This window comes from Mesoplodon densirostris, chromosome 13, assembly GCF_025265405.1.
Source record: "Mesoplodon densirostris isolate mMesDen1 chromosome 13, mMesDen1 primary haplotype, whole genome shotgun sequence".
NCBI lineage: Eukaryota > Metazoa > Chordata > Mammalia > Artiodactyla > Ziphiidae > Mesoplodon > Mesoplodon densirostris.
The window spans coordinates 29,206,360-29,223,348 of NC_082673.1; the positions used below are offsets into that span (position 1 = coordinate 29,206,360).

The 16,989-nt window shown below is 39.5% G+C and overlaps 2 protein-coding genes across 3 annotated transcripts in view; one reads left to right on the forward strand and one right to left on the reverse strand.

Annotated features, from left to right (window-relative positions):
• RMDN1 (regulator of microtubule dynamics 1) overlaps nt 1-12,250 on the reverse strand; it is a 37,088-nt gene extending 24,838 nt beyond the window's left edge. Inside the window, exon 1 of one of the 2 annotated variants that reach the window (XM_060116529.1) lies at nt 12,002-12,250. In XM_060116529.1, coding sequence (XP_059972512.1) covers nt 12,002-12,130 — 129 coding nt within the window. In that variant the 5' untranslated portion in view covers nt 12,131-12,250. The remainder of the gene's footprint in view (nt 1-12,001) is intronic. The other variant, XM_060116530.1, reaches the window with a different exon arrangement.
• Nucleotides 12,251-12,340: 90 nt separating this feature from the next.
• CPNE3 (copine 3) overlaps nt 12,341-16,989 on the forward strand; it is a 52,438-nt gene continuing 47,789 nt past the window's right edge. Inside the window, exon 1 of the mRNA XM_060116528.1 lies at nt 12,341-12,480. Coding sequence (XP_059972511.1) covers nt 12,475-12,480 — 6 coding nt within the window. The 5' untranslated portion in view covers nt 12,341-12,474. The remainder of the gene's footprint in view (nt 12,481-16,989) is intronic.

The following is a 16,989-nucleotide window of genomic DNA, read 5'->3' on the forward strand; positions in this document are numbered from 1 at the left end:
AGGGGATATGGGTTCGTGCCCTGGTCTGGGAGGATCCCATATGCCGCGGAGCGGCTGGGCCCGTGAGCCATGGCCGCTGAGCCTGCGCGTCCGGAGCCTGTGCGTCCGGAGCCTGTGCTCCGCAACGGGTGAGGCCACAACAGTGAGAGGCCCGCATACCGCAAAATAAATAAATAAATAAATAAATAAATAAATAAATAAATAAATAAATAAATAAATAAAATGGTCCCCAATGGGTGCTGGTTCAAGATGACAACATAGGAGGAAGCTGAACACACCTCCTCCCACAGACACACCAAATCTACAGCTACATATACAACAATTTCCTCTGAAAGAAACCCCCAAACTAGCTGAGTGACTCCTCCACATCAGACAACGGAGGAAAAACCCACATCAAAACAGGTAGGAGAGGCTGAGACAAAATTTTCCTGTAAACCCACCTTTGGTGTGGAGACCCAGTATTGGGAGCGAACTCACAACCCTGAGCTTCTCCCTGAGGAACGAAGGGCTTGAACCTCACACTGGGCACCCCAACTTTAAAGACTTGTACCTGAGAGGTGAACCCCAAAACATCTAACTTAGAAAGCCAATGGAGCTTGTGTCCATGAGACCCACAAGGCTATAGCAAACTGAGAAACAATTCTTTTGTTTGTGTGTTTGTTTTGTGGTACACAGGCCTCTCACTGTTGTGGCCTCTCCCGTTGAGGAGCACAGGCTCCGGACGCGCAGGCTCAGCGGCCATGGCTCACGGGCCCAGCCGCTCCGCGGCATGTGGGATCTTCCCGGACCGGGGCACGAACCCGAGTCCCCTGCATCGGCAGGCAGACTCTCAACCACTGCGCCACCAGGGAAGCCCTGAGAAACAATTCTTTAAGCGCTCATGCAAACTCATCCATCCCAGAGACCAGCACAGAGACAGTCAACTGAAAAGCACCCAGACTTTCTGTGAAAGACACTTATTTGCTTATCTTATCTTCAGCCAGAGGAGCAGGTATCTAATTTAACACACAGTAATCATTTCTAGAGATCTCAGAGGGTGGGCACTATCAAAGCACTCTTGCTTTGCCATGCTCCAGGTAACCAGTATCTCCCCCAAAAGCATTTGTGCATACTTTTGGTACTCCGGTTTTTGCAGCTGCCACCAGGGGACACCCCCCGTTCGCTTGACTCTGGTGGCCAATGAGGCTTATGTTCATGAGTTTCACAGAACTGTAACAAACAGAAAAACAGTTCTAAAGTGGCTAACTCCCCACCCCCACAGGGCACAGTACACTATGTTCCCTACATACGAACATTCAAGTTGAGAACTTTCAAAGATTCAAACATGCTTTCTCATGTCCAATCACGTAAGTTAGTTCACATGTCTGGCATACATTGTCATGTGTGGGCATCCTCTACAAGTGGTTGTGCTTTTGTGTACTTTACTATACAGTACTGTACACATACAGTAGTACAGGATCTTTATTTCAAGCTCAGGATGTCCAGAAGCAAGTGTAAAAGCAGCAGTGATGCAGCTGGTACTGCTAAGAAGCGTCAAGCGATAACAATGGAAACAAAAGTGAAAATAATTGAGAGAGTGGAGCAAGGCAAAAAAATTGTAGACGTCACTCATTCTTATAACCCGTATGGTTCAACCATTGGCACAATTCTGAAGAACAAGGACAAGATCGTGGAACATGTGAAGTCCACTGTGCCGATAATGTCAACAAGAATATTGAAGAAGCGTGGAAAAGTGATGGAGGAGATGGAGAAACTTCTCAGTGTGTGGACGCAGGATCAGCATCAGCGCAGAGTCTCATTAAGCTTAATGCTGATTCAAAAGAAATGTAAAAGCCTTTATGAAGCCTTGAAGAAGAAACATGGCAAAGAACAAGAGGGCACATCTTTTAATGCCAGCCATGGCTGGTTTCATCGGTTCAAGTCTAGAGGCAACTTTCACAACATAAAAGTAAGTGGCGAGGCAGAGGGTGCAGATATGGTAGCTGCCCAGGAATTTCCTGAAATGCTTTGAGAAATTACTGATGAAGGTACATATTTACCCTAGCAGGTTTTTAATGTGGATGAGACAGGACTACCAGACCAAAATTACATCAGTAAGGAGGAAAAGTTGATGCCAGATTGTAAAGCAACAAAGGATAGGCTAACTCTGTTGTTTGGTGGCAATGCTTCCAGTGATATGAAGCTAAAGCCTCTCTTAGTTTATCATTCAGAGAACCCAAGAGCCCTTAAAAATATAGCCAAGGGCTCTCTTCCTGTTGTATGGAAAAGTAACCCCAAAGTCTAGGTTACACAGGCCATTTTCCAGGATTGGTTTTTCCACCCTTTATCCCGGAGGTAGAGGAATATTGCTTGGAGAAGGATGTTCCCATTCAACATTCTTCTGTTGCTCAACAATGCTCCAGGCCACCCCCCATTCATGGGTGACTTTCATCCCAAAGTCAAAGTAGTGTATCTCCCACCAAATACTACATCACTCTTCCAACCTGTGGACCAGGGAGTTACAGCGACTTTCAAGAAACATTATCTACATCACACTTTTTGTCAGGCAGTAAAGGTGCATGATCAATCAGGAACAACCTTGTGACAATTTTGGAAGGACTATAACATCTACAAGGCCATAAAAAATACTGACTTTGCTTGGCATGAGGTTATGGCCGTCACCGTGAATGGGGTTTGGAAGAACTTTGCCCACAGTTTGTTCATGGATTTGAGAAGGTGGATGAGGAGTCCAAAGAGGTCTTCAGCAACTTAGTCACTCTCAGTGAGAAGCTGGAGCTACATCTGCAAGAGGACAATTTCACTGAACTCCTTGCTGTGCAACACAAGGAGCTTACTAATGAAGACCTGATGGAATTGGAGGCCCAGAGGAAGGACAAAGAAAGACAAGAGGAAGAAGAAGTAACTGAAGAACAAAAGAGATTCACAATGCAGGGAATGGCAAGGGGATTTTCTTTATTTGAGGAGTCACTGTTAGCTTTTGAGGCACAGGACCCGAACATAGAACGGTACACAAAGGTTGCAGCAGCCATTCAGAATGCAATCCAGTGCTACCATGTCATTTATGATGAGAAAAAAAGAGCTACTACCCAGACATCACTGGATAATTTTTTCAAAAGGGTAGATAGAATTGTATCCAGCAAGGAACCAGAACATGTGCCATCAATGGCAGGCATGAGTGAAACTGCAGCTTGCCCTCCATCTCCTGTTGCTGATGCTCCTTCAGCTCTACCATCTCCCACCTCCTCTCCCTCCTCCAGTCAGTAACTATTCCTGCCTGTTCACTCGATGCCAGCCCCTGTATGCCAGCTGCTGTACTGTACTACTGTATTTTTCAAGGTACTATAGTGTAAGATTAAAAATGTTTTATTTTTTGTGTTTGTTTTTTATGTATTATTTGTGTGAAAAGTATTATAAATCTATCACAGTACGGTACTATGTAGCCGATTGTGTTAGCTGGATACCTAGGCTAAGTTTGGTGGACTTACGAACAAACTGAACTGATGAATGTGCTCTCGGAACAGAACTTGTTTGTATGTAGGGGACTTACTGTACAGAGAAAACAGACTGAAATGCACCTCCAGGCCTTCTGTGATAGAGGCCTATTAGCTTATCTTCATAGCTAGGCCTAAATGGAAGGTCACTAATTAAATACACATATTAGGGGCCAATTACAATCCTTTCCAATTATAAAACCTCAGAAAAAGACCTTAATAAAATGGAAACCAGTGATTTACCTGATAAAGTGCTCAAAATAATCCAAAAAGATGCTCACTGAGCTCAGAGGAAGAATGATGAACAAAGTGAGAATTTCAACAAAGGGACAGAATATATAAGAAAGTACCAAACAGAAATCATAGAGCTGAAGAATACAATAACTGAAATGAAAAATACAACAGAGCAGTTCAACAGCAGACTAGAAGAAGTGGAAGAAGGGATCAGTGAACTTGAAGACAGGGCAATGGAACTCATCCAATCAGAGCAGCACAAACGAAAAAAAAAAGAATAAAGAAGAGTGAAGATAGCTTAAGGGACTTAAGGGACAACATCAAACAAAGTAATATTTGTATTATAGATGTCCCAGAAGGAGAAGAGAAAGGGGCAGAAAACTTATTTGAAGAAACAGTGGCTGAAAACTTCCCTAATCCAGGGAAGAAAACAGACATCCAGATCCAGGAAGCCCAGAGAATTCAAAAAAAAAGATGAATCCAAAGAGACCCACACCAAGACACATGAAAATTAAAGAGTCAAGACAAGCAGGGAACCTTAAAAGCAGCAAGAGAAAAGCAACGTGTTACCTACAAGGGATTTCCCTCCCACCCCAAGACTTATCAGCAGATATTTCAGCAGAAACTTTGCAGGCCAGAAGGGAGCTGGGCACAATATATTTAAAGTCCTGAAAGGAAAAACTGCCAACTAAGAACACTCTACCTGGTAAAGTTGTCCTTCAGAATTGAAGGAGAGATTAACAGTTTTCCAGACAAGCAAAACCTAAAGAAGTTTATCATCACTAGAATGGTCTTACAAGAAACCTTAAAGGGACTTCCTTAATTTGAAATGAAAGGGTGCTGATTAGTAACAGGAAAACATATGAAAGTACAAATCTCACCAGTAAAGGTAAATACATATGAAAATTGGGAAAATCTAATGTTGTAAAGGTGGTGAGTTAATTGACTATAAAGCTAGTAGTAAAAATAATTTGTTAAGAGACACACAAAATAAAAAGAAATAAACTGCAACATCAAAAACATAAAATGTGGGGGGAAGGGAGAAGTAAAAACATACAGCTTTAGAAAGCATTCAGATTTTAGTTGCTATCAACTTAAAGTAGATTGTTAAAACTCTAAGATGTTTTATGTAAGCCTCACGGTAACCACAAAGCAAACACCTATAGGAGGGGCTTCTCTGGTGGCACAGTGGTTAAGAATCTGCCTGCCAATGCATGGAACACGGGTTCAAGCCCTGGTCTGGGAAGATCCCACATGTCGCAGAGCAACTAAGCCCGTGCGCTACAACTAGTGAGCCTGCACTCTAGAGCCTGCGAGCCACAACTACTGAGCCGGCGTGCCACAACTACTGAAGCCCGCATGCCTAGAGCCCATGCTCTATAACAAGAAAGCCACCGCAATAAGAAGCCTGTGTACTGCAACAAAGAGTAGCCCGCGCTCGCCACAACTAGAGAAAGCCCGTGCACAGCAACAAAGACCTGACACAACCAAAAATAAATAAAAGAAAATAAATTAATTTAAAAAATAAAACTATAGGAGATACACCAAAGAGAAAAAGAATAAGCATTCCACTTCAGAAAATGAACAAATCACAAAGGAAGAGAGCAAAAGCAGAGGAAAGGAACAAAAGAATTACAAAACAACCAAAAAACAATTAACAAAATGGCAATAGTAAATCCATACCTATCAGTAATTACTTTAAATGTAAATGGACCAAATTCTCCAACCAAAAGACACAGAGTGGTTGAATGGATTAAAAAAGAAAAGAAAAGAAAAAAACAGACTCAACTATATGCTGCCTACAATGAAAACAATTCCGCTTTAAGGACACACAGAGACTGAAAATGAAGAATGAAGGGATGGAAAAAATATTCCATGCAAATGGAAAACAAAAGGAAGTTGGGGTAGCTGTGTCAGACAAAACAGACATTAAGACAAAGACTGTAATAAGAAACAAAGAATGTCATTATATGACGATAAAGGGCTAAATCCAACAAGATGATATAACGTTTGTAAATATGCATCCAACATAGGAGGACCTAAATATATAAAGCAATTATCAACAGACCTAAAGACAGAAATAGATGGCAATACAATAGTAGTAAGGGAATTCAATACCCCACTTTCATCAATGGATAGATCATCCAGAAATAAAATCAATAAGGAAACACTGGCCTCAAACAACAGATGGACTTAATGGTCATATATAGAACATTCCATCCCAAAGCAACAGAATATACAAACGTACATGAAACATTCTCCAGGACAGATCATAATGTTAGGTCACAAAATAAGTCTTAATAAACTTAGGAAGATTAAAATCATATCACGCATTTTTTCTAACCACAATGATATGAAACTAGAAATCAATTACAAGAAGAAAATTCACATATATATGAAGATTAAACAACATGCTACTGTACAACCAATGCTTCAAAGAAGAAATGAAGAGAAATTTAAGAAAAAACACCTTGAAAAAACTGAAAATGGCAATACAGCATACCAAAACCTGCAGGATGTAGCAAAAGCAGTTCTAAGAGGGAAGTTCATAGTGATAAATGCCTATGTTAACAAACATGAAAGATTTCAATTAAACAACTCACTTGACACCTCAAGGAGCTGGAAAAAAAAAAAAGAAAAAGAAAAACAAACAAAACCCAAAATTAGCAGAGGGAAGGAAATAACTAAAATCAGAGGGGGAACAAATGAAATACAGACTAAAAAGACAAGAGAAATGATCAATAAAACGAAGACCTGGGTTTTTTTTTTTTTTTTTCAGGTACACAAAATAGACATTTAGCTAGATTCACCAAGTAAAAAGGAGAGGACTCAAATAAATAAAATTATAAATGAAAGAGGAGACAGCAAAACCAATACCACAGAAGTACAAAGGACCATAAGAGTCTACTATGAACAACTATACACCAACAAATTGAACAAACTAGAAGAAATGGATAAATTCCTACTAATATACAACCTACCAAGACTGTATCATGAAGAAATAGAAAATCTGAACAGACCAATTACCAATTAAGGCAATTGAATCAGTAATCAAAAGCCTCCCAACAAAGAATGGCCTAGGACTAGATGGATTCACTGGTGAATTCTATCAAACATTTAAGGAATGAATACCAATACTTCTCAAACTCTTTCAAAAATAGAAGAGGAAAAACTTCCAAACTCATTTTATGAGGCTAGCATTACCCTAATACCAAAGTGAGAAAAGAACATTACAAGAAAAAAAAAGTACAGGCCAATATCCCTGATGAACATAGATGCAAAAATCTTCAACAGAATTAGCAAATGAAATTCAATAATACATTAAAAGAATCATAAACCAAGATCAAGTGGGATTTATTTTAGGGATGCAAGGATAGTTCAACATCTGCAAATCAATCTGATTCACCATATTAACAAAATGAATGCCAAAAATCATATGATCATCTCAATAGATGCAAAAAAAGCATTTGTCAACATTCAATATCTGTTTATGATAAAATTCTGAACAAAGTGGGTATAGAGGGAATGTACCTCAACGTAATAAAGGCCATAAATGACAAACCCATGCTAACATCACAGTCAATAGTGAAAAGTTGAAAGCTTCTCCTCTAAGATGAGAAACAAGACAAGGATACCCTCTCTTGCCACTTTTATTCAGTATAGTATTGGAAGTCCTAGCCAAAGCAATTAGGCAAGGGAAAAAAAAAGGTGTGGGGCATACAAATTGGAAAAGAAGTAAAATTATCAGTACATGCAGATGACATGACGGCATACACAGAAAACCCTAAAGACTCCACAAAAAAACTGTTAGAAATAATATACAAATTAAGTAAAGTTGCAGCATATAAAATCAATATACAAAAAATGTTTTTATATACTAATAACAAACTATTAAAAATAGAAGTTGAGAAAATAATCCCATTTACAGTTATGCCAAAAAGAATAAAACACCTAGGAATAAATTTAACCAAGGAGGTGAAAGACCTGTACAGTGAAAACTATAAGACGCTGATGAAAGAAATTGAAGAGGACATAATGGAAAGATATTCCATGCTCATGGTTTAGAGGAATTAATATTGTTAAAAGGTCCATACTACCCAAAGCAATCTGCAGGTTCAGTACAATCCCTATAAAAATTCCAATGGTGTTTTTCACAGAAATAGAACAATCCTAAAATTTGTATGGAACTACAAAAGACCCCAAATAGCCAAAGCAATCCTGAGAAAAAAAGAGCAAAGCTGGAGGCATCATGCTCCCTGATTTCAAACTAAATTATAAACCTATAGTGATCAAAACAGTATGGTATTCACATAAAAAACAGACACATAGATCAATGAAACAGAGTAGAGAGCCCAGAAATAACCCTACACCTATGTTGTCAGTAATAATTGACAAAGGAGTCAAGAATATATAATGGGGAAAGGACAGTCTTTTTGGTGTTGGGAAAACTGGACAGCCACATGCAAAAGAATGAAACTGGACCACCACCTTATACTCCATACACAAAAATTAACTCAAAATGGATTAAAGACTTCATTGTAAGACCTGAAACCATAAAACTCCTAGAAGGAAACATAGGGGCTAAGCTCCACGACACTGGTCTTGGCAATGACTTTGAATTTGACACCAAAAACAAAGGCAACAAAAGCAAAAACAAACAAGTGGGACTTCATCAAACTGAAATGTTTCTGCACAGCAAAGGAAACAATGAACAAAATGAAAAGGTAACCTACTGAAAGGGAAAAAATATTTGCAAATCATATATCTGATAAGGGGTTAGTATCTAAAATATATTAAGAACTCATACAACAGCAAAAAAAACAAACATCCAATTAAAAAAATGGGTAGAGGATCTGAAGAAACACTTTTCCAAAGAAGACATACAGAGAGCCAAGAGGTACATGAAAAGGTACTCAACATCACTAATCACCAGGGAAATGTAAGTCAGAACCATAATGAAATCTCACCTCACATCTGTTAGAATGGCCATTATCAATAAGACAAGATATATAACCAGTGCTGGAGAGAATTTGAGAAAAGGGCACTCTGTGCGCCATTGTTGGGAATGTAAATTGGTGCAGCCACTATGGAAAACAGTATGGTGGTTCTTCCAAAAATTGAAAATGGAACGTCAATATGATCCACCGATTCTACTTCTGGGTATTTATCCAAAGGAAACAAAAACACTAACTTGAAAAAATATATGCACCCCATGTTGCACTGCAATATTATTTACAATGGCCAAGACATGAAAGCAACCTAAGTGTCCATCAATGAATGAACAACAACAAAATGATACACACACACAAAATGGAATATTATTCAACCATTGGAAAAAAAAAGAAATCTTGCCATTTGCAACAACACAGACCTTGAGGGCATTAGGCTAAGTGAAATAAATGAGAGAGAAAAAGACAAATACAGTATGATCTAACTTATATGTGGAATCTAAAAAAAAAATCCAAACTCATATACAAGAGCTTGGTGGTTGCCAGAGGCAAGGGAAGAGGGGCTGGGGGTGTGTGGAAGAGGTAGGTGAAATGGGTGAAGGTGGACAAACTTCCGGTTATAAAATAAATACATCTTGAGGATATAATGTACAGCACGGTGACTATAATTAATAATACTGTATTGTATATGTGAAAGTTGCTGAGAGAATAAATCTTAAAAGTTCTCATCACCAGAAAAAAAATTGTAACTATGTGTGGAGATTGATATTAACTAGCCTTATTGTGGTGATCATTTCACAATATATACAAATACTGAATCATGATGTTGTACACCTGAAACTAATACATGTCAATTATCTCTCAATTTAAAAATAAATAAAATAAAATGGCCCTCAATGAGTCCTGCTTTCTGATATTCACTCCCTTGTGCAATCCTCTCCCCTTAAATGTAGACTGAACTTACTGACTCCCTTGTAAGAAACAGAATATGCAGAAGTGAAAAGATGTTACTTCTAAGATTAGGTTATAAAAAGACTGTGGCTTCCATCTTTGATACTCACTCTCTCATGTGTTCCTTCTGACTGCATGCCTGCCATGGGGGAATCTAGCTGCTGTGTCTTGAGGCAGCCCTGAGAAGAAGCCCTCCTGGTGAGTAACAAAGCCCTGCCTACAGGCACATGATGAGCTTGGAAGCAGAACTTTCCCTTTACCCTCAAGTTGAGCCTTCACACGAGCCCTCAGCAACTGAACAGGCTGATTCAACCTTATGAGAGATCTTCAGCTAGAGGCACCCAGATAAACCTCATGTGGATTCCTAATCAACAGAAACCATGAGATAATAAGTTTGTTGCTTTAAGACATTATGCTTCGTGATAATTTGTTATCAACAATAGATAACTAATAAACTGGTACTTGCCTAACTTTTCAGCCTTGGTTTATTTCAGTTTACTCTTCCACCCCAGGCTTCAGTCAAACTTTCAGTTCCTCAAAAATGCCACCTTTTCTTACCTCAAAGCCTCATGCTACTCTCTCTACAGGCATATTCTTTTGTCCTCATTTTCCCTTTATCAAGTCTTTATATCACTTCTCTAACTGCTTACACACTTCCCCTTTTCCCTTTAAGATCAGATTAGGTGTAATTTTGCTTCCCTTTTCCTAACACTTAGCATTCATTACATTTACTCAATAACTACCTTTCCTTCTGTCAGATCAGTGAGAAAAGGGTTGTTTCTCACGTTCATTATACCCCCAGAGCTTAGAATAGTCTTGCTCATAGTAAGCACTCAGTACAAATTCGCTGAAAAATAAACGTTCAGAGATGAGTGTTTTGTAGTGTAGATTACAAATTGAAAAAGACAGAAAAATGAAGTCTGAGCTACTCAAAAGTAGCCCCCAATCTCTGCAAACCCCTGGGAAATAAATACCTCAAACTCAACTTACTGACATCAAGCAGGGAGGAAGGTCTAGGAAAAAGAAAAACTGAAATGATAAGGCTATGAAAACACATGAAAAATTGGAAATCTGGTAATAATAAATAGTTCCACCTCCCTTAAAAATTCAGTATACTTAGAGGGAGGAAAGAATTTTCATTATTGCCTTTGGCTTAGAGCAGAGTTTTATTACCTACAAATCTCTCTAGTATCTCGTGATTGTGATTTTTTTCTGTCCTTTTCTATCTTGCTTCTCTAGTTTTCAGTTTTTTAGCACAATGGCCATATGCAGGCTCATGTGCTCTGTAGATACTCGGAGTATCTGGAGATACATCTTTCTAGCTGTGTGACTTGGATACATTATTTAACCTTATTTCAGTTTCCTCTTCTAAAAAAATGGATAAAATAACAGTTCTTATTTCATAGGGTGCATGGAAACATTTCAGTACACAATTAAATCAGGTAATGCTTAACACAATGCCTGGTTATAGTAAACCTTCAATAAATGTTATTATTATCTAATAATAGTGGATCATTCCACTAAAATGAAATTTTTCACTCACCAAAGCTCTAATTTGGAAACTTGAGGCTAGTTTCATACTTAGTACTCCTCCCATCCCTCTGCTCATATCATCTAACATCAAGCCATCTGACTATAAGCTCTTACTGTCTTTCAACCCTCCCCCACCCCACAACTCTGAACACATAGCAGGCAGTCAAAAATGTATATTTAACATAGTTTAAAATAATGAAGCACCTAGTTCAAATGATATATATCCAATGCACACCCTCACCCTTCAATCCTCTTTCAGAGATAAACCTAGGCCAATCAGTCTAACAGAAATGCGAAAATTGGGATGACAATCTAACATCCCAACATCCTTCCTTAACGTTATGTAGACGAAACAAGAAACTCAAAAATAATTTTTAAACCTAAATAGTGCATAAATCCCTGGTTCTGAGCCGTAGGAATTTTCAAAATCACACCGTAAACTTCTCAAAGTCCTGTAGGCTGACAGCCTCAGGTGCTATTACCGTATCTGGCCGTCACCGAAAGTTAAAATTATCTCACAGAGGTCAAGGTCTTTCTCCCCTACAGTTCTCCCTACAGGAAAGACAGGCTTGAGGCAGATTCTCCGGAGTGATGGGAGGGGCTGGGGGGGACTCACTCCTCCTCCTCCGACCCCAGTTTTCAGAGAGGAACTGGGCTTGCGAAAGGGAGAGGACCTGTCCGTCGCGGTCACCGGGAGAGCTCCAGGCACACCAGGCCCCGAACTCGTTCCTCAGTTCACCACATACCCTAAGGTGACGCGGGACCGCCGAGCCTGAAGAAGGAAGGGGCCGCCGGAGCCCAGCCGGTAGGGGAAGAAAGCGGGAGCCAGGACGGCGAGGGTACCTCAGCGCCGCGGAGTCGCCAAAGAACGCACTGCTCCCGGCTGCCAGCAGCACCCGTCGGGAGCCGAGGTCCCGGGGCAGCGCTACGTCCCAAAGGAAGGGAGCGCCAGAGTCGCAAGACTTGCGCCATGATCCGCAGCTCGCAGGCCTGACTCCTCACCCCTTCGGCTACTACGAAGCGGGGCGGAGCGAAAGGCGCCCCAGTCTCTCCCCAGAGAGCAGCGTCGGCCGGCTTCCGGCCCCGCTCCTCTTCCTCTCCGCAGCTTCCGGTCCACGGTTTCTGGGGGCGGGAAATACCTCGATTGGGTGGGACTTAGTGGCCTTGCTGCGCCTGCGCCGAGTGGACTGGGGCAGGGAGATAGCGCCCTTCGGGCTGCTGGCTTTTGGCCGTCTTGGGTGTCTGTTTGGCTTTGGCTAAAGGATAGATCACCAGAACAGACTTGAAAGCGCTGAAGTAGACCCAAGAATTTACGTATGCAAGTAAATAATGATTTGTTATTTATAATTCTCTGCTGCCTTCAAAGGTGGGGAGAATCCTGGTACTGGAAGGTCCTTTTAGGAAATAAACGCTTGTTAGAATTAAACTGTTCTACATAAAGAAGGGAATGGAAGAGATTGAGAGACTGGAGGGGGAGTTTCTCTGGGAGAAGGGAGAAGCCAGAGACGGGCAAAGAATGACCAGCCCACAGTGATCCAACCAGAAAGCCTAGGGAGAGGAGGCCTCTTGACAGAAGGTTGATGGCGTTGTATGCTTTGGGATGTGTCGTATAAAACCCCTGGCTTCCCCTCAGAATATTCAGTAAGGTCGGTATTGCTTTTTCACTGGACTGGAATTCTTTTGGAGGGGATGAAGAGGTTTTGAATCCTACTTCAGAGTTGATGTGGGGGAAAACACAAGCTGCAAACCTACTATATGGATTATATGAAATTTTTTTATGGGCAATAAGGGAAGATAGTTACAGTTTTTTTAAAAATTAGGTTACATTTATGTAGTACTTTCAATACTATGTAGTGAATCGACAAACACTTTTATTTCATTTGATCTTCCCAACGACCATGTCAAGTAAGTGGTATCCCAAGTTAATAAACAAGTGAACTATAGCTCAAAGAGATTTATTAACCAAGGTTACGTAGCTGTTAGGTATTGGTAGAAGACTAGAATCCATGTCTTCTAACAATAAGTCCAAAGCTGCTTCTATTGATTGCTCCTTCCACCACTTCCCGTTAAATCAACCATATTTCTTTAGGATTACATCAGTGATATCCCTATTTTCTTTGTTTTTAACATATATTTTAAAAGATATATAGATATTCTTCCAAACTTTCTTTTTTTACATATTTCTACTGGTAGTTTTCTCAGTATTGCTAAATAATATGTTTATACCACTGAATGCCATCATAATCCCGAGATTGAGTTTCTGATATTTCAGCCAGAGTAAAATTTTAATTAAAATTTTCATTTTGAAAAAAAAAATTTAGATCATTAGGAAAGTTGCAGGAAATCCCACATATTCTTCACCTAGATTCATCCATTTTTAACATATTGCCACATTTTCTTTATCTTTCTTTACATATACTACATATGCTATGCATATTCTATTCCTATTATTATTTTCTGTTGTTGAACCTTTTTAGAATAGATGACACATATCATGACTCTTCATACCCAGAAACAAAGACGTTCTCTTATTTAGTCCCAGTACAGTTACCAAATTCAGGGAATTGAAATTGATAGAATACTATTATTTAATATACAAGTTTTGCTTATTGTCCCAATGCTGTCCTTTATAACAACCATTTTTTCCCCAACTCGTATCAAATCCTGATTATGTGTTGCATTTAATTGTCCTGTTTCTTTAGTCTCTTTAAGTCTGTAGTATTTCTCTCTTGGCTCCAGGCACAGTATCTTTTCTTGCCTCCCATGAGCCTCAGACTTCCCTATGTGATATTCTTTCTTTCAAGATTCCGTCCCATTTCACTACCTTAGCACTCTCCCCCTTCCCCCTACCCCACTCCACTATTCCTGACCTAGCTAATTCCTATTCATCTTTCAGCTCTCAGTCCAAATGTTACTTCGTCAGAGAAATTTTTCTTGATTCCCCTTAATATATTTTCATTTTCTTTATAGCTCTAAGCACATTTTATAATTTCATTTTTATATTTGTGATTATTTGTCAATCGAGTATATTTTAGAGGTAGAGTTGATAAGAATTAGTAATGTGTGCCTTCACTGTACTATAAACTCAATGACATGTCTCCTTTTGCCTATAACAGGGCCTGGCACAATTTCTTCATTCGCTAATGAAATATATTTGCTTATCTATAATATGCCTGGTATTCTTCTAGATGTGAATTCCTAGTGGAGCATATATTCCAGTTGGGGAAAGATAGTAAGCAAGGTAAATGATATAATAAATCATAAAAGATATAATAAATGATGATAAATGCTGAAAAAGGAAGATAAAGCAGAAAGGGGTATAGAGTGTATTTCTGCGTAGGCATTACAGTTTTAAATAGGGTGGTGGCCACAGAAGAACTCACTGAGGGGGAAGAGGGAATGAGCCATGAAAATATCTGGGGGCAGAGCATATCATGCCAAGTGAAATGAAAGTGCAAAGGCATGAATTGGGAAGGCAAGTGGCATTTTCTCTGAACATAAGTCCGCTCTAGGTTGAGTGAGCAAGAAGGAGACTCTTAAGGTCTTGAGTGACCTTAAGAGATAAGGTCAGAGAGGAGATGGAGACCAAGTAATGTAGGACCTTGTAGGCAATTGTAAGGACTTTGGCTTATTTTCTTTGTATGATGATGTGGGACACAGTCTAATTTACATTTTAATTAGATCCTTATGACTGTTTTGAAAATAGACTGAAGGGGAGCAGGAAGGGAAGCAGTTACTGGGTATTACAGAAATGTAGAAAGAAATAGAGGTGACTCAGACTAGGCTGGAAAATAGGAGTAGTCAGAATCCAGGTGTATTTTGAAGGTAGAGTTGACAGGATTAGCCAACACACTGGACCAGTTGGGGTGGGGTATGAGAGTGGCAAAGATGTCTCCAAGTGTTTTGGCCCAAACAACTGGAAGAAGCTTTGCCATTACTTGAGATAAAGAGGACTGTGGGAGATACGGATTTGGGAAGGAAGATCAGGAGGGTTTACGTGTACATTGAAATTTGAAATGATTATTAGGCATCTGTGGTAGCCAGCCTTCAAGATGGTCCCCAGTGGTTCTTACCTCCTGGATTTACTCCTCTGTGGGATTCCCTCTCACATTAGATATAGGCTTGTCTATTTGACCAGTAGAATACTGCAAATGTGATGGTATATGACTTCTGAGGCTAAATCATAAAACTCATGAAGCTTCTCCCTTGATCTCTCAGATTGTTTGCCTTGGGGAAGCCAGAGGCCATACCATTAGGGTACTCAAGCAGCTCTAGTAAGAGGTACACGTTGGAGAGGGAACCGAGGTCTCCCACCAACAAGGAGCACTACTGTTAACGTGCGAGTAAGCCACCTTGGAAGTAGATCCTCCAGCCCCATAAGATGACTGCAACTCTGCATAATACCTGATTGCAACTCTTGTGAGAGATGATAAGCCAGAACCCAGCTAAGCCACTCTGAAATTCCTGAAACAAAGAAGCTGTATATAATAAATGACTACTTAGTTGTAAGTCCCTAAGTTTGGTATAATCTGTTATGGAACAGTAGATAACTAATACAACTCACAAGTAGGGAGTTGGAATCTAGAGTTTCAGGATTTGGAAATTTGGGAGCCTTTAGAATATAGATGGATTTCAAAGCTGTAAGGCTAGATGAGGTAACTAAAGGTGTGGATGAAGATAGAAAAAAGAAAAGTCAAGAACTAAACCCCGGGGTACTCCAGTGTAAGAACTGGGAATATGAGGATCAAAAAGCAAAGGAGATAAAAAGGAACAACCGGTGAGGTAGAATAATGCCAAGAGACTATTTTGTCAATATCTCATTCATTTTAGCATCCCTTTAAATCTCCACCAAGTGTTAAGTCCCATGCCTATTTGTTCTTTGTTTCTAGAACCTTGTTATGCCTGATACATAGTATGCATTCAGTGTGTGTTGAATAAATGGGCGAATGAATAAGTACAAAAGTAGAATGGAATTTAGACTATAGTTTGAGGAAAATGAATAAGTACATTGAATAGCTATGACACTGTCTATTTAATTGAGAGATTGCTTATTGGGTACTAAAAGTACAAAACCATTTCATTGTCTCTACTCCCTATTTTAGTGGAGACAAAGGTGGTGATGAAAATTGGGTATTGATACTATGTATTCTGGAAATTTTGAAACTTGTAACTAGATTAGTGGTACCTGAGGACCTTCACTTTAATGTAAAAACAGAATCAAAAATAAAACAAAAAGATTGTTTTTACCAACCTTTAGTAAAAACAAAATAAAACACTTCTCTTTCCTCCCTACTATGTTCCAACCACAAAGGCCTTGTTTCTGTTCCTGCAGTTATGCTAAGTCTATTCCTGCCTTTGTCCCTGCTATCATTCCTCTGCCTTCAGATCTTTGTACGACTGGGTGTTTCTTATTTTTCAGTTTTCACATAAAGTATCACCACCTTTGAGAGACCTTCCCTGTCTGAAAATGTTCTTATTATCCCCAAGTCCCTTTCTATCACATTACCCTGTATTACTTTCCTCATAGTACTGTGAACAATAATCAATATCAAGGTTGCAATGAAAAAAGAGCTTTATTTGGGGGTCTTAGTAATTGCAATTTGGGAGATACAGACTTGAGTAAAACCGGAGAGTGTTTCTGGAAAAAGAAGGAGACAGGGGCTTATAAAGGCAGATACTACGAGGTGGCTAAAGTTGTCCGGCAAGAATTATGGTTGATTCTGATGCAGAAAAGAAGATACTTGTTCTTAATGGATAGGCTATCACAAGGGTCTAATAAGTATCTTGAGTTTCATGAACATTGGGCAGATGTTCTGGATGCGCCTATTAAG